General features: G+C 35.0%; 1 protein-coding gene across 2 annotated transcripts in view; it reads right to left on the bottom strand.

Annotated features, from left to right (window-relative positions):
- WASHC3 (WASH complex subunit 3) overlaps positions 1-23194 on the bottom strand; it is a 38951-nt gene that overhangs the window by 12464 nt on the left and 3293 nt on the right. Inside the window, exons 3-5 of one of the 2 annotated variants that reach the window (XM_024579510.3) lie at positions 18958-19023; positions 16955-17062; positions 13134-13241 (exon numbers count right to left, since the gene is read on the bottom strand). In XM_024579510.3, the coding sequence (XP_024435278.1) occupies positions 13134-13241; positions 16955-17062; positions 18958-19023 (282 nt within the window). Of the gene's footprint in view, positions 1-13133; positions 13245-16954; positions 17063-18957; positions 19024-23194 lie in introns of both variants that reach the window. The other variant, XM_024579509.3, reaches the window with a different exon arrangement.

The raw sequence follows: 23194 nt of genomic DNA on the forward strand, positions 1-23194 counted from the left end.
AGGGGGAGGGTAGAGGTGGGGGAGGGAGGTGGGATTGGCTGCGCTGGGGTGGAGGGATGGGGAGAAAATGCAGACAACTGTAACTGAATAACAATAAAAATTTAAAAAAAAATTTAAAGACTTGCTTTGATAGTCCAAGTTATGCTCTAACTCCATTATGAGTACTTCAGCTGCACTGTAGCTTTGCTAAGCCTCACTTCACTCAAAATATTTGTTCTTGAAAACATGCATTGATTACAATTTTCTAAATTTAATTGCACATTTACTTTATAGGAATAAAAATTTTAAGGAATTTTTACAGCAAATCATTTTGGAATCCACTATTTGACTTAAAAGTGTAATAAGTTCAGACGATCTCTTAATCAAGGTTTTGGAAACTCATTACTCTATGTACTTATTCAAGAGGATTTATGGAAATATCTCCAAATATGGCCATAAAAGAATGGAACTCTTAGTAATTATAAAAATAATTCTAACTGAAACCAATAAATACTCGCTTTCAAACTAATTTTTCAAAAGTGGTAATGTGTGTGAACTGGTGTATTATGCGTCACTCACTCAATGTCCTTAGAGATCCACAGGTTCGTATTCAAGGAGAGATGGCCGGAAGTAGGCATTCCGTGTGGCTACGGAACCACAGTGAAGGGCCCTGAATCTGATATTAAGGTGTCATCAGCATACTGTCTAACCAACTACCTGAATAAAAGTCATTTGTGAACTTGGACTAGGAAAAGAGTATGGAAAGTTGAGATGCTGTATTATTATATTATGAAAGCTCTGGTGAGTTGTACTTAAGTCTGGAAATATTTATGTAGATTGCAGTATTAAGATAAATACAAAAAAATATATGTATCTTCAGATAGAGGAATATATAATTTTCATTCATTTTTTTACCAATACAATACTTTTAGATCTATTTTCTTTTAAAAACATACAGTAAACATATTAGCATTTTACCCAAATTGTAAAATAATCCTTACCAAAAAACTGACTTACAAATGAACTATGTCGTTGCCATCTCACATCGCTGTAGTCAGTTCAAGCCATGTAAGTGCCCACCCCACATTGATGCTTATACTAGCTGCCACCCTCCTCCAAAGTTGCTGCTGAAAGGCCTTCCTGGAGCTGATGGGCTCTAAGACCTCTAAGACACATCTTTCCCACCCGAAGCTAGTCCACTTCCTTATTATAGCTCATTTGCAACTCTGGTCTTTACATTTTCTTCCATTTATTAATCACAATCTTAGTCAAATTTATAGTCAAGGTGAGATTCACAATAATTCTGAAAGGAGTAAATGTAAGTAAGCAACTACTTAATTTACATTACTATTATTTCCTCACCAATTTGGAAAACTTCCATGTGATGTACCCTATATAATGAGGCAGAAGTGGTCAGTAGGAAAGAATGAACAGCACTGAGAAATCAAAGTTGGGTAATTAAAACATTATAATTGGAACAGAGTAAAAGATTTATGCCACACATGTCAGCAAAGTATAAAACTCTCATTGTTAGTGTGTATCTTCAAAAGCTTCCTTATGAACCTTAACAGTAACGTTTTGTTTGTCACAACTTCTAAAGGGCTGAGAAGTTCTTTAAAGGAGTTGGAATGAAAATCTCAAGTCCAGAGTCAAAAATATTTTTCTGCTAAATGCCCCTGTTTTTGTTGCTTCCCATTTTATATATAATTTAAAGGAAATTCCTATGAAATTTAAAACCACCTTAAGCTTACCCTCTAAAAGTTCCTTCCTCTGTGTTTGCCTGCTTGTTTATATTCCTTCCTTTTCTTTCTTTTGTGGGGAAAGATGAACAGAGGTATGGTGTTACCATGAATTTAAAGCAGATGAAGTAAATCATACCGATATTTAGCAAAATAAATAAACTGAAATAAAGAACTACATGTTTTGCTTGAAAGGTCTGTTTCAGAGAAGCTGTCTTATACATTATCTCTATTATTTTAATTATGCCAATGACATAAAAATATGACATAGAGAATATATTCCTGATGAAATCCATTCTCTTCCAATATAAGGGCAAAAAATTAAATTTAAAGTAATTTTAATTATCTGATATTATTTAAAAACATAGAATTCAAGTGCACAGTAACCAAATATCCTTCTACAACTCAAATGAAGACTGACATTTGTGTATATACCATTTTGTTGGTATGTGACAATTCTTTTTCTTTTTTATTGAATTTATTGGGATGACGTTGGTTAATAAAATTATATAGATTTCAGGTATACAATTCTGTAATACATCATCTGTACAAGGTGGGGGGGGTGGCCCAAAACGGAATCATCTTTGCAGGACAAGCCCCTTGTAGTACAGGCTTCCCTTGCTAGGTGAGTGTTCTAGGAACCCATCTCTATCAGTGTGCCAGTAGGCACTGCTGTGAGAGGCTGCGTTCCGCTTCAGTGAATTTGTTTGAAGACTCTTTCAATGTCTTTGCCCATTTCATGAGGGTGATTTACAGGTGCACCTGCCCACACTACACTGAGTGTTCAGCAGTTTTTAGCCCAAAATGGCATGACGCCCGTGTCCCCACCCTTCCTATTTACCAGATCTCGATCTACCCCAAGTGACTTTTTTTTTGTTGTTTCCCAGGATGAAAAAAGTCCTCAAAGGGAAATGTTCTGCTGATGTGGAAGAGGTGAAACAAAATGTCAGAAGCATCAAAATCGATGAGTTCAAAAACTGCTCTGAGCAGTGGACAAAAGTCTTGATAGGTGCACTGCATCAAATGGAGGGTACTTTGAAGGTGACTGAAGATTAAACGTAAGAAGAAATAAATACACAATTTTTAATAAATAAATTTTGTTTTTTGGGGTCCCCTCTTTTATATTGTATTGTGTTCACCACCCCAAGTCAAGTCTCCTTCCATCACGATTGATCCTCGCTATACCCTCTTCTACCACCCCCACCGCTTTTCCCCTCTGGTAACCACCGTACTGTTGTCTCTGCCTATGAGGATATTTTTTATGGTTTGTTTTTTTTGCTTAATCCTTTCACCTTTTCACCCAGACCCGCACCCCCCCCTCCCCTTTGACAGCTATCAGTCTGTACTCTACGTATATAGAGTCTCTTTCTATTTTGTTAGTTTATTTTGTTCATTAGATTCACATATGAGTGAAATCACATAGTACTTGTCTTTCTCTGCCTAGCTTATTTCATTTAGTGTAATACTCTCCAGGTCCATCCATGCTGTCACAAAGGGTAAAACTTTCTTTTTTCTTTATGGCTGAGTAGTATTCCATTGTGTAAATATGCCACAGCTTTTTTATCCACTCATCTATTTATGGACACTTGGGCTGCTTCAAATCTTGGCTGTTGTAAATAACACTGCAATGAACATAGGGGTGCATATATTTTTTCAAACTAGTGTGTTGGGTTCCTTTGGATAAATTCCCAGAAGTGGAAACACAGGGTCATAAGGCAGTTCCATTTTTAGCTTTTTGAGGTAACTCCATACTACTTTCCACAGTGGCTGCACCAATCTATCTTCCCACCAACAGCGCACAAGAGTTCCTTTTTTCCACATTCCTTGCCAACACTTGTTTGTTGATTTATTGATGATAGCCATTTTGACAGGTGTAAGGTGTTAGCTCATTGATATCTCATTGAGCATCGTTTCACCTGTCTATTGGCCATCTGTATGTCCTCTTTGGAAAAGTATCTATTGAGGTCCTTGGTCCATTGTTTAATTGGATTGTTTGGGGGGTTTTTTTGTTGTTTTTTTTTGGTGTTGAGTTTTATAAGTTCTTTGTAAATTTTGGATATTAAGCTCTTATCAGAACAGATAAGCAAATATGTTCTCCCATTCAGCCTGTTGTCTTTTCATTTTGTTGATGGTTTCCTTTGCTGTGCAAAAACTTTTTAGTTTGATGTAGCCCCATCTGTTAATTTTTTTGTTTCCCTTGCCTGAGGAGATATATCAGAAAAAATATTTCTAAGGGAAATGTCCAAGATTTTACTGCTTATGTTTGCTTCTGGGATTTTTATAGTTTCAAATCTAATACTTAAGTCTTTAATCCATTTTGAGTTTATTCGCACGTATGGTGTAGGAAGGTGGTCTAGTTTCATTTGTTTGGACAAAGCTTGTCCAATATTCCCGACACTAGTCTATTTAACATCTATTGAATAGACTAGTTTTACCCCATTTTGTTTTTGCATCCCTTGTCAAATGTAAATTAATTTTAAGGGTGAGGATTTATTTCTGCACTCTCTATTTTGTTCCATTCATCTATGTGTCAGTTTTTACACCAGTACCATGCTGCTTTGATTACTATGGTTTTGCAGTATAGTTTAATATCAGGTAGCACGATTGTTCCAACCTTGTTCTTTTTCAAGGTTGCTGTTGTTATTTGGGGTCTTCTGTGGTTCCATATAAATTTTTGGAATATTTGTCCTAGTTCTGTGAAATATGCCATTGTTATCTTGATAGGAATTGCACAGAATCTATAGCTTGCTTTAGGTGGTATGGGTATTTTAATATTAATTCTTCCTATCCATGAACATGGTATATGCTTCCACTTATTTGTATCTTCCTGAATTTCTTTCTTTAGTGTCTTATGATTTTTTGAGTACAAGGTCTTTTACATCCTTGTTTGAATTTATTCCTAGGTATTTTATTCTTTTTGAAGCAATTGTGAATTGTCTCTTAGTTTCCCTCTCTGATAGTTTATTATTGGTGTATAAAAATGCAACTGGTTTCTGGATATTTATTTTGTATCCTGCTACTTTACTGAATTTTTCACTTCTAGTAGCTTTTTGTGGAATCTTTAGGGTTCTGTATGTACAGTATCATGGGTATGTGACAATTCTTCAATTAAGATTGAGAATTCCAAACCCTCCTGAGTGAAGTTCACAGTTTAAAATATATTTTCCCAGAAACTATAAGCACCATAAATAAATACGGTTATGGCTAAATAATTAGTTCCTGGAAACAGATTATTCACAAATCAAACCTTTCATGGTAATTGAATGCCACCTGAGGATAACTACAATGAAAAATATGATACAGTATTAAATATTCTGAGCTGTGGGATTATGGTAACAGTGGTAAGAATACCTAAGTCTCAAGGCAGGTACATACATTATTACCAAATGGATACTGACAATCATCTTAACATAGTAGTTTAATATTAACTTATTAAATGTTAACATGTGTTTGCACAGCTATTACTGTAAGTGAATCACTTTTGATCACACTATTGATCAGTGATAAGGAACTTACCCTGGGGCTCTCCAGAACATGGAAAGTCACACTGGGGTCCTATCTCAAATAAGGTTTTAAATGCTTTATTACTGTTACAAAAACTACACTTTCTCTGAAGTGCACTCTACTTCGTGCTTGATTAGTTTTACAAGGTCCAAGGTATATAACTTTTTGGTGAACATCTTTCATAATCAATTGGAGACTCTTTGTCCTTAGGAAATGGAAGTCTCATTTCCCCAGGCCAATATCCACTGCTGGCAACGGATCCATCAGAACCACCAGAACCACGGAGATTATTCAATTTTAAGCCAGCCAAAGAAAATAGAGCTTAAAAAAGTCCAAGTGTCCGAAGAGACTTTTGGCAAATTTGGTTACAAAAAATCCAAATCATTAGCTTCTTAATGTAGAAGTCGGACTTTCCCAATGCACAATTTATTACTGGCAAAGGATTCACCAAGCTCTGCCAGTAAAAGGGGGGGAATTGTTGGAAAAGTGATCTATGTACACAATTCCAGTTAAGTTATAAAAGCAATATGTGATTTAGTAAAGGCCTGTGCTGCACTACTGTGACAACAAACACTAAATCAGAATCAATTATCTGCCACATTTGGAACATAACAGTATTACTCACTGAAAAATCTTGTGTAAAATTGCTTAAAAAGGAAAAAAAATCAGAAAATGCCAGCAGGTGTTCCAGGAACATTCATTAATAATGAGATCCAAATCTGGGGATCAATTAAATAGATCATAAATCTAGAGAGAACTTCAGACTTCGTTTTACATGTGACGAAACTGAAGCCTTGAAAGGTGACATGACCAGAACATGGTCACACAGGGTAGTATGACAAAGCTTAGAAACTGTATCATGTTGCGTCCCAGAATTACAGAGTAAAGGTCGGGGTGTACTCTTAGGCACTCAGATGTCTCACAAAACCAGCTCCTTTCTGGAACCGTAATCATTCTTGTAGCTCCCTGAGGGCAGTAATCCAGGAGCGCACAGAGAAAGGAATGGAGACCCAAAAACAAGGTGCTGCTTATTTGTCTGCGAACTGGTACTTGCAACATCGGAAAAATTCTGCTGGCTTATGTTCAAAGGAGCTTATATTTTAAGCAGTTTTAACTACCTAGGTTCTAAAACTGATTTGCAGGTTATGTGACAGTGAAGCAAAGCACATATAAAAGCAGTACATTCCAGGAAACAGCTAGATCCAAGAAAAGGCAGTTTTTGTGGCAGCTTAGGAAAAAAGCCAAAAAGATTATAGTTCATTGATACTTAGGAAGACTGGAAGTTTTTAAAAAAATCTGTATTTGTAATTTGTAGGATCTCCTATGTCTTCTGTCTGAAGTGAGTGATAGCTACATGGGTGGTCAGCAAACACGTATTAGCAGAAACACTAAAATGGCTTGGGAAACATTTATCTACTCTCCATCTTACTAGAGTGAATAAGATGGTTCTAAACAATAATTCAGAAAGGAAGCAAGAGAAGTGCTCACAAGAGGGTTGAGGGCCTAGTAAGTATTAAGATGCTGAAGGAAAGAATACTACCTTTTGGAAAAAGATAAACTCAGCTTAAGTGGAATTATGGATGTAAGAATCTGGTTATGGAACAACACTTCATTTTTAAATGATAAAAATATAAAGACAATGAAAAAATGAAAGAAATCCTATTATTATCTTTAGGAGCTAGGAGGATTTCTGATGCTGTTAATTGTCTTTTGAGGGTATAGAAATATTATTTTGGGGGTCTTAGAATAGATTTTTATACTGTTGGTATATAGTGATTTTTTTCAGAAAGACAGTCTTTTGTTTGTTTGTGAGAACATGCTAGCTTCCTTTTTGCTAATAAAAGCAATCCCCTATCTAGAATGTAGGCTCCTAGAATTCAGCTTTGGTAACATGTAGTAATGTGTACAATGGGTGGGTGATAAACTATTCCAGACCATACCAGTAGACAAAATACAACTAATTTGATGAGTTATGCTAATACGGGTCTTTGTCTACATTAATAACTAAAACTAAATTTTGAGTAGTGGGTAAGCTACAAAAACTTTAGCCACTTTCTGAGGTAAAGAAAAATTGGGTATTTTAATAAAAACCTGTATCTTATTGGGAAAGTGAAACACTGTCCAGCATTGCGGAGGCAATTTGTAATGAAACTATCCTCTAGAATTAACTGGGATTAGGTTCCTCCTTACAGGGAGTGTTCATGTTTGTTTTTCTTTCCTTCTATATCCCTCCAAACACTGTCTGTTCTCAGTCACACTCAAGGAACAGAACCACCTTAGCAGAACGAACATCTGACTAGAAGCCTAATACAGAAAATAGGAAGGCATTTCACCACCCTGAAGTATAGAGATACAAAACTATCTAGATTCTTCCCACGTCAATGGCAGAGATTGAAGGATTCAAGGATACAGATTGTAATGGGTCTCTAATGACTCTTCAGTGAGGCATTTTCTACAACAGGGTGATACTGTCATCAGTTCTTCTAGTTAGCACTGTAGTTCCTCGAAGATATGGATACAGGAAACACTACCAGCTGCTGAAGAACAGTATTTTTGGTGATGACTTATGACACTAAAATGATTATACCCCTGGAAAAGTGCTAAATGGTTCAGAAGAACCAAAAGATTATGTTTAGCAAAACCCACAGTATGATCAAGGGGCTTTTCACTGAAATCGAAGGGTAGAAAAAGTCCTTGGGGCATAAAATCTGAATATACATTTTTCCAAGGAAGACAGACAGATGACCAATAGGCACATGAAAATATGTACAATATCACTAATTATTAGGGAAATGCATATCAAAAATTAGAAAGACAATAATGATATCATTGATGAAATCACAATGAGATATCACCCCACAGCTGTTAGAATGATTATTACCAAAAAGACAAGATTTAAGTGTTGGAGAAGATGCTGAGAAAGGGAAGCCCTCATACATTGTTGGTGAGATCGTAAACTGGTATAGCCACTACGGAAAACAGTATGGAAGTTCTGCAAAAAATTAAGGATAGAACTACCATATGACCTAGAATTCCTTTTCTGGGTACTCATCCAGAAGAATATGAAAATAAAAATTTGAAAATATATATGTTCTCCTATGTTCAATGCAGCATTATTTATAATAGCCAACATACAGAAACAAGCTAAGTGTCTATCAACAGATAACTGAATAAAGATGTGGTAAACATACAACGAAATACTACGCAGCCGTACAAAAGGAAATACTGCCATTTGTGGCAACATGGGAAGATCTTGAGGGTATTACGTTAAGTGACATAAATTAGATGAAAAGAACAAAAACCTTATGATTTCTCTTATATGTGGAATATATAACAAAAAAGTGAGATGAACTAACATAACAAAAACAAACCCATACATACAGACAAAAGAAAGGTGATAACCAGAGGCAAGGGCTGTGGGGGAAGGGCAAAGAATGTATGGTAATGGATGGAAACTAGACTTTGGGGGTAAGCACAAAATAGAGTATAGATACTGAATGACAATGTTGTATACTTGAAATTTATATAATGTTATTACTCAACATTACCTTAATAAAAAATTAATGTTAAAAGTCCTCAATGACAAGAGAAAAAAATATCATTGAAAGAACTAGCAGGAAATTAAGAGAGATTAAAAAAAAAAAAAGAGAGAGAACAAGTCCAGTGGCCTAAAATAAAAGTGTGTGTGTATTTGTATAGAGCAAACATGAAATTTCATGTTTGTAAACATGAAAGTAAATCTCAGGAATCATTAACACTTGGAAGAACTTAACGAGCGGGAACTGGCATTTGAAAGGCATGTCTTACAGTGTTTTACTACGGAAGGAGAAAGATATCTATAGGTCAGTACATATCCAGATACATGGAAATTCTTGAACGTGGAATAAAGGAACCCCTAAGTGAAGCTGAAAAAAGGCAATCATCGTATCATCAGATGAAGCATTCTATTTGGCAACCTGACCAGATGCAGGATCCAAATGAGTTTTCTGTAACATGTTGCAAACAAGTGCAAGGAGTGAAATACAAACATGATGTAAGGGCAGCTTAATTTTTCCCAAAGCAGAGCATCTGATGGATTCCCATATGCTGAAAATCGTACCCTTCAACAGATAAAGGAAGCATTGAGGGGAACTGATTTAACTATTTCATACTTACATTTGAACAAAGAGAACTGAATGATGATGATGCAGAAGTGACAGGAACTCTGGTAGTGACCATGCCCAGGAAAGACAAGGACATTGTCAAACACGCAGCCTACACCTGTGGTTGGACATTTGCAGTCACTCATGATGTACTTAGAAAACAGGAGGTATGTTGGATTTATAGATGTCTCAATCAGAGTAATGCCTGGTTGACTTATGCCAATCATGAGAAAGTCTACTAGTTGGTCTATTCTTGGTTTGGTTCTACAAAACATTTTAGATCAGTAACTTGAAGAAATGGGAGCATTTCTAAATATTTTCAGGTGGCACAAAGTTAGGAAGGAGAGTTAAAATCAGGGTAAAATAGTTTATTCAATAAATACTGATTGAGCACCTTTATGGGCAAGTGTTAAAGTGAATACAAAGATGAATCAAGATATTGTTTTTCTTCTCATGATTTGCTTTGGGGAAATCAAATAGAGGAGACAAAATATGTGTAAACAATCACTGAATAAAGTATGAAGCTGTATGTTTCATAAAAATATAGATAACGTGGTTAGATAGGTCAATGACAGGAGATTATTACCTTACTTTTAGGTCTTGGTGGGTTCGGAATCTGTGATGATTTGGAGGAAGTGTTCACAGGAGTACGTTAGAGGAGTAGAGTCTGGGCACGCAGTAAGTAAGAGAAAGGGAATTTAGATTCAGAGGTGGAAAAGCATGGAGCTTATATCGGGAAGAATTTGTGGTTTGGTATGAAGAATGGAATTCAGGACAGGCAGCAGTAGGAAACAAAAGTTGGGTAATAAGATTCTGGGATCCAGGCTGGCACAATAAACTAAAAACAATAAAATTAAATTTAACTTGGATGAACTTGCAGTTTTAAGATGGCAGTGTAAAGATGTTGCTCCCCTTAAAATTACCTACAAACAGTAAGGCCTAAACTCCAATTTTAATGACTAAGAGGCATATATGAACCACAATAACATGGAAATTAAAAGCAGATAAAAGGATGATTGATGACTTAGCACAGACAAGCCAAGTCTATGTGCCTGAAGAGGGACATACCACAAAGTAGCAGTACCTCCAGCACCCTGGAAACACTGAGGAATTAGAAGTGCCCATAACAAAGGCAGAGGGGAGGTAAAGGACTGAAATCAGGAAAACAGGGCTGAAAACAAGAAAAGCCTGAGGCAGAAGAAACTAAGCCCCTGCTCATACTCAGTGGTACCAAGCAAAGAGAATGGGCTGAAGCTAAAGTACTTCTGTAGGATTTTTTAAAAAATTAATAATTATTTATTCTTTCTTAAATGTTCCTAAATAAAACTTCTTTTAATGATATTTAATATAGGTTGAAATATTTTTCAGCACTTCTTAATCAGAAGGACTTTTTTTTTTTTTAAATATGTATGCTGTAGCTCGGAGTCCCAACATCAGAGATTTTAATTTAGTAGAATAGGGACCAGGAGCTTGTATTTTGACAAAAACCACTGAGTTAGTGTAAAAAACAGAAATTTATCACCAAAACCTAGCAAAAGGTAAAACGGCGTAGAGAGAAATAGAGGCACGTTCATTCACTGGTAAACACTTGTGTGTCAGGCACTGTCCCAGGAACTGGGAGTGGTGCAGCACCTGAACAATCCCCTTCCCTCACGGAGTTTGTATTCCAGCTGAGGGAGATACACAAACACAGTATGTAAGGTGAGCAGCATTTCACATATTACTGGGAGGTTACATGAAGAAAAATGAAGCAGGTAAGGGGTAAAAGGAATGAGGCCAGAGAGAAGGTAATACGTGAGTGAAGATTGGAAGGAAGTGAAGGAGTACACCATGAAGATACCTGGGAAGTGCTTGAGGCGGAGAGAGTATCTGATACAAAGGCCCTGAGAGAGGAGACTGTCCATGTATTTATTCAAGGGACATCAAGAAGACTAGCAGAGCTGAGCTGAGTAAGCAAAGATAAAAGATGGAAAAGGTAACAGGGGAGAACTAAACTGTATAGGGTCTCACAGGCTTGTGAAGGAATTTGGTTTTTACTCCTAGTGACATAGAAAGCCGTATGAGTAGAAGAATGAATATTTAAGTAGTAATTTTAATATATACATATATATATATACACACACACACACACATGATATATGTAATTCTGAAACACAATGGAATCATTCTAAATAATTAATAAAAATAATTTTAAGTGGTGTCTGGAAACCTTAGCTGTCTAAATAGATATAGACAACACCTACTACAGCACCTCAAAGTATCAAAATATTTAATAAATGTTTGTGGAATAAATGGACAGTGCATTTACACAGAAAAGAAAAATGAGAGTTTTTAAAATTCTTGTAAAATCAGAAGTAATAAATGCATTAAGAATGTAACAGTTATCCTAAGATACGGTCTTTTATCAAAGATGTCAGGGCATTTGTATAGAAATCAAGCAGATGTTCCTATTTCATACTTTATATATGTTACGCAAGAAGAGACTAAATAAAGATGCTTCCAGAGTCACTCTGAAACCCTTCCTCTTTTCTTTGAAAGAGTCAAACACACAGTTTTTAACAGTCCATATTTTAAGCTTAGATCAAGCTTTCCTGGGTTCTTATCTCAAGCTTTAACAACTTATTTATCATGATTCATATCAAACTAGTTCTGCTTCATTCTTATAATAAAATAACTTTGTATATTCTCACCCCAAAGTCTGGTTCAGTTTTTTCTACAGACTAGACAGAGTCCCAGGTTTTGACCGACAACGAAGAGTTCTCGTAGCAACAGGCCCACTGCTTTGACACTCTCTCCCCTACTGTCAACACTGTAGCTTCTAAGTGAGTCAATCCATTCTTTCTGGTTGCCAGATACTATTTGTTTAAATTACTTTGCTGGTAAAGAATGCACCGACAGCAAGAGACCTGTTCCTCTTTAGTATTAGTACATCCTTTGCCTGATAGTGGAATGGTACAAAAATATCCCTTTTTTAATTAACAGAAAAACAATGGGCTGCTAGCTCCTTCAACCACTGCAACAGGACTTTTACAGGAATGGAAAGAAATTAGCTTCTGCTGTTATATACAACTGCAGATCATATCATGGCATCATACCATGTAATGATTTCCTAGAAAAAATATATTCTAAAATCATATAACAAATTAAAATCATCATGTTACATGGCTAAGAGATTTATGCTTTTAGACATGCTTATTGATTTTGGAGAGAGGGGAAGGGAGGGAGAGAAGGAGGGAGAGAAATAATGTGAGAGAAACATCAATCAGTTGCCTCTTGTATGTGCCTTGACCAGGGACCGAACCTGTAACTTTTCAGTTTATGGGACAATGCTCCAACCAACTGAGCCACACTCGCCATAAAGGGTGATTTATGCAGTTTTCCAAGAACCAAACCATTGATAGATAAAATTCAGAATAAAAATATACAAAAAAATTTTTTGTGCTAGTATATGGGAATTAAGCTAAAGCCACTTTCATTCCTCCATTGCTACATCCAAGATTTGCAATGATAACTATATAAAGCAAGAAAATTTATGTAAATCTATAGTAAACTTTTAGTTTGAAGTGTGAGAACAATTTTAATTTGAAAGACCTGACTTTTGGTTACTTTTTTACAGGGCATGAATTGAACATAGGAAAGAAGTAAAAGAGTAGAAAACTTGGTCAGTCGGTTTAGCAGTTCTTCAGGTTGAAAAGTAACAACGAAACCTCCAGGGTTAAGAATGTCAAACGAGGCTGCTAGACAGAGAAGACAGACCAAATCAGCTTACCACTTGAACCATTTTGAGATATCTGGCATATCTTGGATCCTTGGCTACAGTTAAGATATTTTCTGCTGTTACTTCACTTTCCTGTGGTCCAGAGTCTTGTAAACTGTTCTGCTGTAGAGAGTATTGCGTGTAAATCTTTAGACAGTTCACAAAAGGGGTCCATCATGTTACTTTAAAGGGATTTTTAAAAATAATTTTAAAGCAATCAATATCAGAAAAAAATCATATTTCTAAATTTAAATACCAACAGTTTAATTATAAGATATGTGATTCCAAATATTTAAATATGATTTTAGAGGAAGCTACACTTAATAACACTGTTTTGTTCCTTAAAAATGCAAATATATTTATGGAATTAAAAAATATTAGAAGTCTACTTTACTTTCCCCAGGGAGCTTATAAAAAATGATGAGTTATCGGTAGAAATATTATTTGAATAAAACTTCTAATAAAGCTAATAAAACTATTCAATTTGTCTATTGTTCGATTCTAATGCACAATGAATTGGTTTTCTAGGTGTCTATCATCTACACAATTGAATCCCTCATTTACAAAATAATCTTTTTCTAAATTGATATGGCCATTCTAACATCTCAGAAAGCAATGCCTAGAGAATTTGTGGAAGAAAAAACTCATTTTTCAAACAAAATGATCTGGTTTTGTCAGCTACTGTCAGCTCTGTGTATGTCAGCTACTGATGGAACTATTAATGGTGACATTCTCCACAGAGTGGTTAAGATTAAATATTGACTACTAATTACAGTGAAGAATACCGGGCAACGGTCTCTTAGAAATGCCTGCCTCGTGCAGGCAGCTCTCACAGTGCCGTGTTAACTGAAGCCTGTCCGTACTGCAGCCCCACCTCAAGTGCACAGCTAGGCCTGTCTACACAGCTCTTGGCTTTTTCTATCAAACTAAACATTTAGAGTAAGTTTATTTTTGTGACTTCTCATTCATTATCTGTATATTAACATTAATTTCCTTAACAGGATGAAATCAATTTCATATCCACATATCTATGCTGAAATGTAGACAAATTAAGAAATATCTTTAAATATTCAGTTTTAAAAATATGAATGTGAATTACATATTAAGGTTTTTCCTCAGACAATTCACATATAAATTAAATCTGCCAAAAACTCTGAAGAAAATAAAACATCCAAAAATCTTTCAGGTTTCTACTGTTACATTAAGTGCACAAAAAGGAGTATGTGTGTGTATGTGTATACACATTCATCTGTAAAATAAATAAATACAAAAAGCCCAAAACATTTAATTAAATAAAAAATGCAAACAAGACCCAAGTATGTTTTCTAAAAAAATGTTATGAATAATAAACCCATGTAAAAGTACATCGGACTAAATGATAATTACATACAGGCAGGCCCTCTGGCTCTCAAACCTTAGCCATTAGCTTTTGCCTAATAACCAAGACCTCAACAAGGTTTAATTATGTCAGGTCTTACACCTTTGCTATTTGAATGACTCAATAAATCCTCTATCATATCTCTCAACTGTCCTTCATTTTATTTGCAATCTGCACAATTGGATGTTCTATTGTGAGTAATGATGAAATCTGAACCATGAAATTAAAGTTGCAGAAAAATCAGTATGCAAAGCTTGGATCTTTGACTCATATATAGAGATCACAATGAATGGATGATTAAGAAAAAGTGCATAATTATCCTTCATCTGATAAGTTGGCTGTAATGCCAATGGAAATGCTGTATTAAGCAATACTTAAGTCCATTTCAAAATATTTTACAAAAATATATCAATTAATAACAATGGAGAAGAAATAAGTTGATTTGATATTAAGAACATGATAAATGGTTATTTTTATTAAACTAATCAATATACAACTTTACCACATTTTAAAACTCAGGAAGCCAACAGAACTTCCTTCATAAATCCTCCAAATGAATTAATATACAATTTTAAAATAAAATTGCCAGAGATATATCAGGTTATTCTGAATTTTAGAAAATTTAGCTGTGATCACTCATAATAAATTTTTAGAGACCTTAAATAGGCAGGACAAATAAAACTGCATAAGTTTTAAAAGGCATATTATAGATGGCATTCATAATAACACCGGGAAAAATTGATATTCAAAGTTAAACAAATACACTTAAAACTTTATAGAAACATACGACAAGAGTTAGTATCCGCTCTTCTAGGTAGAGTGAAAACACTTTTTTAATTTTTGTATGGCTTGTTTTAGAAAAAGCGTGGTCCACATTTAATGGAAAGGGCCTATAAACTCAGTAACATCTGGATTTCCTCTTGCACATTATACATATTCCAATGGCCCTCGTAATAGAATTTCCTATATTAATGAAATAGATGTTAAATTTTCTAGTATCTCATTGTTAAGTAAATGGTCATCTAATTCATTACAGAAATCTCTACTCTATCTAAATATACGGCTCCTCCTACAGTGCCTCATACCACATGGTGCAACACATTGAATGAATTCAGCATAGGTGACGGAGGCAGTGTAGTGCAGCAGGTAAGAGCTATGACTTTTGGCACCAGATTGCCTGGGTTAAAATTCTAGCTCTTACACTTATTGTTTGACCCTTAGCAAGTTACTTATCCTCTGTGTGTGTTAACTGACACATCTGTAAAGTAGAAATGATGATAGAATTTACTTTGTAGGGCTGTTATGAGGATTAAATGAGTTGAGTTAATTTATGGAAAGCACTTAGAAGTTTGCCTGGTTCCCGTAAGCACCCTTTACGTATTAGTCATTAACGCTATGGTCAACACAATAATGATCTGAAAATTATCATGTGAAAAGTACCTCCAGTACAAATGCAGAATTCCATACAGATGGGAAGTCTACTTGTTCAGTATTAGTTGGTAGAACACCAAGTTTGGGATGATTTCATTTTGAATTTTAATACCTCAGTAAGAAGCACTAGAGATTATTCTCAATCAATTTTAATTTCTTGGAATAAGGAATAATATGTAATTTAAACTTCCACAGAGGATAAATGGACATTAAGGCTTGAGAACCAAATGTAAAATCCAAAACACACTTTTTAGACAACTGGTATTTCTTTGATCAGCATCTCTCAAATTTCAAGAACCTACTAATCACCTAGGGAACTTGTTAAAATGTAGATTCTGGTTCAGCAAGTCTGGGATGGAGCCTGATATTTCTAACAAGCCCCCAGGTGATGATTGTGCTGCTCGTCCTTGGAGCAAAGGTTGAGTAACAAGAGGTTAGATGATGCCATGGAATTACTTGTCAATTACATTGTGTATGACAAAGGCATTGCGGTTATGCAAGAAAATGTCCGAACGTTCCAGATGCGCCATGAATTACACAGGGATGAAATGACACGATGCCTGGGGTTCACTATAGCAACTCATAAAATAGAGATGAAGGCAAGGGCCACAAAATCTTAACCGGTGACTCTGGGTAATGGGCACTTGGACATTCCTTGTACTATTTTATTATTGTGTATGTTTCGAAGTTTTTAAACACTTAAAAAGAACATTTCTTATAAGAACTTAGAAAAGATTTCTATAGTGGACTTGAAGGAAATAATTATATTCAAGATTTTTCCTAGTCCTGTATAAATAAAGTTGCTTTGTCATAGGCAAGGAAAATATTAACTTCGGGAACCCCTTCAAAATAACAAAAAAACCCAGCTAATTTTTTTCAAACTTCATTTCCTATCTTAAGGCTTTAAAATGTTACTATTCAAAGTTTTATACTTTTATTTAACTTCTTCCATCCAATATGCTGCATATGTCTGCCTGGTGCAACCAGAAGATCTGCTCATGTTTCCTGGAACTTAAGTACTTACCTGTGATTGCTCTGAAGTAGTTTCAGCACATGATTCATTTGTGATACTGGCGACACTTATGGGACATACTTCACATGTGACATCATCTAAGCCCGGGATAGATGACAACTGAGAAAAGAAAATTAACTTTGGTATATGAGGATAGTATTAGGTACTTAAACACTCTTAAGTTTCCAGGTGTGTGTTTTAAATAGCTCTTGTTTTTAAGCCTGTAGAAACAAACTTATAAAACTTCATTTTTGGTGTTTAAAATTCTCCATGCCACTAACTATTTAAAAGGGGAAGTCATTAATAAGTAAAATATTCTTGCACAATTTCTTACAAGTCTAATTTAGCTTATAAGCTTTTTTTAGGAATTACTTTGAAAATATAAGAAATCCTAGTGTAAGGAATGAAAGTGTGGGCTTTGGAGTCAAAGTGCCTGGGTTAGGTCATAAGCCATGTGACCTTGTATAAATCTCTGTTATGCCTCGATGTTCTCACCTGTAGAGTGGGGATAAAAAATCCTTACCTCACAAAGATGTAAAAAGATCATTACTAAACATTGTAAAAAAAGTACTCTTTAGCACATTTCGAGTTTCAAATATTTGAGAAATGACAAAACTTTTGTCTTCACATTTCAATGTCTGACATAGCTCACTCTTTCTTTAAACATTTATCCTCGAACGTTACTAAAACGTGTTATTTTTCATGCACAACAAAACAGGCATGCTGTCAGTGGTCAAGCATGTCATGTTGGAGGCGCAAGATCCATGCAAACCCTCTTTTCTGATTTCTTAAACACTCTTAAGTTTCCAGGTGTGTGTTTTAAATAGCTCTTGTTTTTAAGCCTGTAGAAACAAACTTATAAAACTTCATTTTTGGTGTTTAAAATTCTCCATGCCACCAACTATTTAAAAGGGGAAGTCATGTCCTCAAAAGTAGGACAGTATCCTGGTATCAACGATAAACATTTGTCAAATGTCTGGCTAGTTTTGGAGATTAACTCTATGACCATGGGAATAATTAAGGTTAACTTGTCCATATAGTAACTTTACTTGTGACCTTGGGCTCTGACTCAAGAATTCCCCAAACATGAAAAAAGGACACATAATCATAATAAAGAATAATGAAAAGACCACTGGTAATAAGAACTGAAGCAGTGGTTTTCATTGGGAACTGTTGACTGATGACAGTACTTAGCACAGTGGCGAGCGCCAAACAGTTTCAAGTGGGTATGGCAGCTAGAATTTCTTGAGTATGTTCAAGGCCAGGTATCCTAAATTTTCCAAGTTAGAGAAATGTTCTAAGAGAAATATAGTGGCTGAAGTCTACGAGAAGATGTAAAAGTACAAACTAGACATCCTGACCCTTATGCTAAATATATCAGTCATTTTACTTCCTCATAAATACTTAGTATTTTTCAGGTTAATTCTTTTGATAAAAGGACAGAGTCACAAAAATATACTAGTGTCTTTATTACTTTACAGACAGAAGAAAAAACCCCAAATCTGCAAGCTTTCAAATCAAAACAACATTCTATTTTTACTAGTTATCTTTTGTAACATTTCTGACATCAAAATGCGTATTCTTCATTAGTATTAATATATTTGCAAATACAAAATGGCTGATATTTCCTCCAAATTCTTCTCCGGAGACATCTCAAGTTATATAATTTTTACTGTGTTATCAGATAATTAATATTAATATACCTGATAATTTTCCATCAAATGAAGTAAACTATATAACAGCTCAATTTGTTAACATGTTACTCATACTATGCCTTTGACTAGGATAATGAAAAAAATCTCATCCCATGAATACATTTAAACAGACTAAAGTTCATGAGTATCTTTCCTTTTTTTAATTATAATGAGTTAAAAAAAAAGTAAGAAACACTGTATTACCTCAGGATATAGGAGCTGAGTTTATTTCATTCCCAAATGCAATTAAAGTTAAGTATAATTGAGACAGATGATAAGTATACAGCAAAGTTGATATTCTAAATTATTCAAGATACAAACCTTTGCATCTAAAATATTGAGTGTTGTCTCAATTTGTTGGATACGAAGGGAAAGGTCTGCCAGTTTCTGGAAAACATTAGAAACAAAAGAATAAATTCTGATTAAAATAAACTATTAAGGATAAAAAGGGTAGATGTGAAAATAATAAAAACTATGGTTTAAATATTTGTCATTTTCTACTGTACTACTTCCTTATTTACATGAATAGGAATAGGAGCTCAAGTATTCTATTATTTTCATCAGCATACTTCACATTTATTTTATAAAACTATATTCACAGATAAGAAGTGCACTTCTAGCCTTATCAAACTCATTATCAGAGCCATAATCAATATTGGGGATCGGAATGAAAACTTATCCTAGGACAGAGTTTCTGTTCACTGCTGCAACCCCAGTGCCCAGAACAGTAGTTGATACTTAATAGGAACCTAATAATTATTTGTTGATGAATGAAGAAATTCTTCACAGAAAACAAGAATAAAAATTAACACAAGGTAGCATGGAACAGTGTCTGCCTTTATAAGTTACTTAAACAGGTAAGTATATACCGTTAGTCTTAAATTCAAACTTTTCAAGTTTGAAAAATAAAAGGAGATGAAGTTGAAAAGTGAGCAGTTCATGTTGGTGAGAATTAAAACAAACAAACAAACAAACAAAAATCAGAGTTCTAAAAAAGCAAAAGGAGTCAATCTACCATCAAAGTCTCAGATAAACTAGACCACAGGCGTACTATGCTCCAGTTACTCTGTACAATTATCTATCTGTCTATCCATCTATCATCTATCATTGCCACAGTAAAGTAACATCACAAAACGCAATCCATGAGAACATTTATTTAAAGCTCCCAAATCCTAAACATTATTGTATTTAGTGACACAGTGCAGGAGCAGTGGGCCAATTCACTAATTGGCAGATATGCTGCATTTTGACTCTTTCTGGGATATTATCAAGATCCTAAGTCATAAGCAGACTTTAACATGCCAAGAAATGGTCATTCTGCCCACATTTAGAAAGAGAAAAAAACAGAAAGCCAATGCAAAGTAGTTAGTGCTTCTTCACAAAACACTATTTTTAAGATGAGCATCTTGGTATCTACAAAGTTGTAATTTAGAAATAAAGCATCAGAATCTAGTTTTAGTAGCATTCAAAGCTAAATTTAACTTTGATTTCTAAGATTTGTTCATAGAAGGCTTTTATATAAGTGTAATACAGGCTTATAAAACATCATATGGATGGATTCCTCTCCAAATTATAGGTGTTTTCCTGAAAATCATGAAAATTAAAGTTTGGCCAGTTGAATCAATCTTTCAGTTCACTAGAGAAGCTTATTAATTGCAGAAATCCTACATCGAATTAATTTGTAAACTGAATGTAATTTCTAACTTATTTTAAAATGTATACATTGGTTTTATGACAGTAAATGAACACAAAGAAACAAAAAGATGAATTAAAAATTAATCTTGATGTTTTAATATACTTTATATAAGTATGTATTCTAAGCCATAATCATCACTGTAACAATTGAGCACTCACTTATATATCATTTGAAATCTCACACCAAATGTACGAAGCAGGAACTATGATTATGACAAATTTCAAGTTGAGAAAACTAAGTCTTCAAACAAGTAGAATATTCTGAACTCAAACACTGCAACTCCAGACACTATTTTTGAAAGGATTTTGCATTGTTCTGAAAGAATTTTGCACTGCTAAAACACGATGCCATCGCTGGTGATGTGTCGATGCGGACTGTCAAAAATGAACGTTAACAAGGGTACCCCACCAGTGGGGGGCGCTGACAGTAGGAGGGGCTGTGCATGTGGAGGCTGGGGGTCAGGGAGGTACGGGAACTCAGTGCTTTCTGCTCAGTGTTGCCGTACACCTAAAACTGCTCTAAAAAACAAGGCTTATTAATTAAAAAAAATGGAAATTCTCAAGTATTTCATAGGTAAAATTTTTGGTATTTAAAGCTAATCAATGATCAATCCGTTTCTTACTATGATGAAGATGCTACTGTGTTAAACACAGGGAATTAATTTTTTCTGATCAAATTCCTAAAACATTTTCTGTTTATCTGGAATTATTTAAAAACTGGTATTAAATTCTTTTCAGGCTTAGATCATAAAACTAAACTGTTCTTCAATGAGTAGCCAATGATTCATATTTAAAAATTGGCATTACATTTTTTTAGGGCTAGATCATAAAACGCAATAGTCCGTCCTTCAATGAGTACTCAATGATTCGTACAGGATAGGCTAAAGATCGAAATACAAGTCTTAGTAAGTAGGAAACAAGAATGAAAATGGTTACGTGGAAAATTACTTGTTGATAAGGAAGATTAAAGAGGCCTGGCAGAAAGGTTATACAGTCAGTGCTCCATGTCTGTGGGTTCTGCATTCTCAGAATCAAACAACCAACAATCACAACTATTAAGGAAGAAAGAAGTTATGCTGTTGCTGATGTTTACTAAGTATTAGTTAGGACTACAATGGCTGTGTCTGTACTAAACATGTGCCAACTTTTGTTCTTGTCGTTATTGCCTAAACAATACAGTACAACCACTGTACTGGGCACTTTAAGTAACCTAGAGTAATTTAACGTGTAGAGGAGGACGTGTGTAGGTTGTATGCAAATACAACACGATTTATACACGGGACTCGAGGCTCCTCAGAGACTGTTGTCCGTGCAGGTCCTGAAACGAGTCCTCTGTGGGTATTGAGGGATGACTGTACTTTCTGAAGCACTAATTCTCATTTTGGTTTTCGGATGCAGATTTGTGTAGTATGTCAATCTTTGGCTTTGGCAGTTATCTTACCTACTCCCATCCACTTTATCAAAAACTCACCAAAATGAAATGACCTTTTTTAAAACAATAAGATTACATGAATGATTTATATTCATGGAAGACATGGAAGACGCTGCTAAACATCAATATATTTTAATTTATGATAATTTACCTACACATCCTTGATACCTAATCTAGTAACCACCATAATTGTGAAGTACAGTTGTCCCCCTTATCTGTGGTTTTAGTGACCCGTGGAGAACCATGGTCTGAAAATATTAAATGGAAAATTCCAGAAACAAACAATTCGTAAGTTTTCAATTGCACACCGTCCTGAGTAGTGATGAAATCTTGTGAATCACCCCTTTGCCCAGTGTATCCATGCTGGGTATGCCGCCTGCCCGCTTGTCAGTTAGTGCCCGTCTCGCTTATCATACTGCCTGTCATGGTACCTCCGTGCTTGTGTTCAAGTCAACCTTATTGCATTTAAAACGGCTCTGAAGGGCAAGAGTAGTGATGCTGGCAATGTGCATGTCAAGAAGCTATAAAGTGCCCCCTTTAAGTGCAAATGTATGTATGTACAGGGAAAACATAGTAGGGTTCAGTATTATCCAAGGTTTCAGGTATCCACTGGGGTCGTAGAAGGTATCCCTGTAGATAAGAGGGGACCACTGTATAAACAAATCTGAAAAAAATATAATTTAATTAAAAATATGTAATTTCTCACAAAAAATGTTCAACATCACTATTTAGGGAAATGAAAATCGAAACCACAATAAGATATCACCTCATACCTGTGAGAATGGCTATCATCGAAAAGACAAACAGCAAGTGTTGGAGAGGAGGGGGAGTAAAGGGAACCCTCATACACTGCTGGTGGGAATGTAAACTGGTACGATATGAAAAACAATATGGAGGTTCCTTAAAAAATTAAGACTAGAACTACCCATACGATCCAGCAATTCCACTTCTGCGTACTTATCCAAAGAATATAAAAACATTAATTCAAAAAGATATATGCATCCTATGTTAACTGTAGTATTATTTATAGCAGCCAAGACATGGAAACAACCTGACAGTCCATCAGAGGATGAATGGATAAAGAAGATATGGTGTACACACACACACAATGGAATACGACTCAGCCATGAAAACAGGTGAAATATTGCATATGCGACAACAGTGATGGACCTAGAATCCAGAAAGGGAAGCTATTGCTTGTTTCATTAAGCTTCATCTGACATGTAAGCCCAGACAATGTAAAAGCAGCTGTAAACATATGGCAGTAAAAAGGATTTGAAGGAAAACATTATTTGAAGATTAAACCCAATGGTGGGCTTAAAAATTGGATGCAGAAGATAAGCCCTGTAAAGTTTTTTAGATTATGTGCGAATTCTAAGCACTTTTCCCTGTACTTAAGATTTTAGAAAAAAAGCATTTTCAAATATATTT

This window comes from Desmodus rotundus, chromosome 3 (assembly GCF_022682495.2).
Source record: "Desmodus rotundus isolate HL8 chromosome 3, HLdesRot8A.1, whole genome shotgun sequence".
Lineage (NCBI taxonomy): Eukaryota > Metazoa > Chordata > Mammalia > Chiroptera > Phyllostomidae > Desmodus > Desmodus rotundus.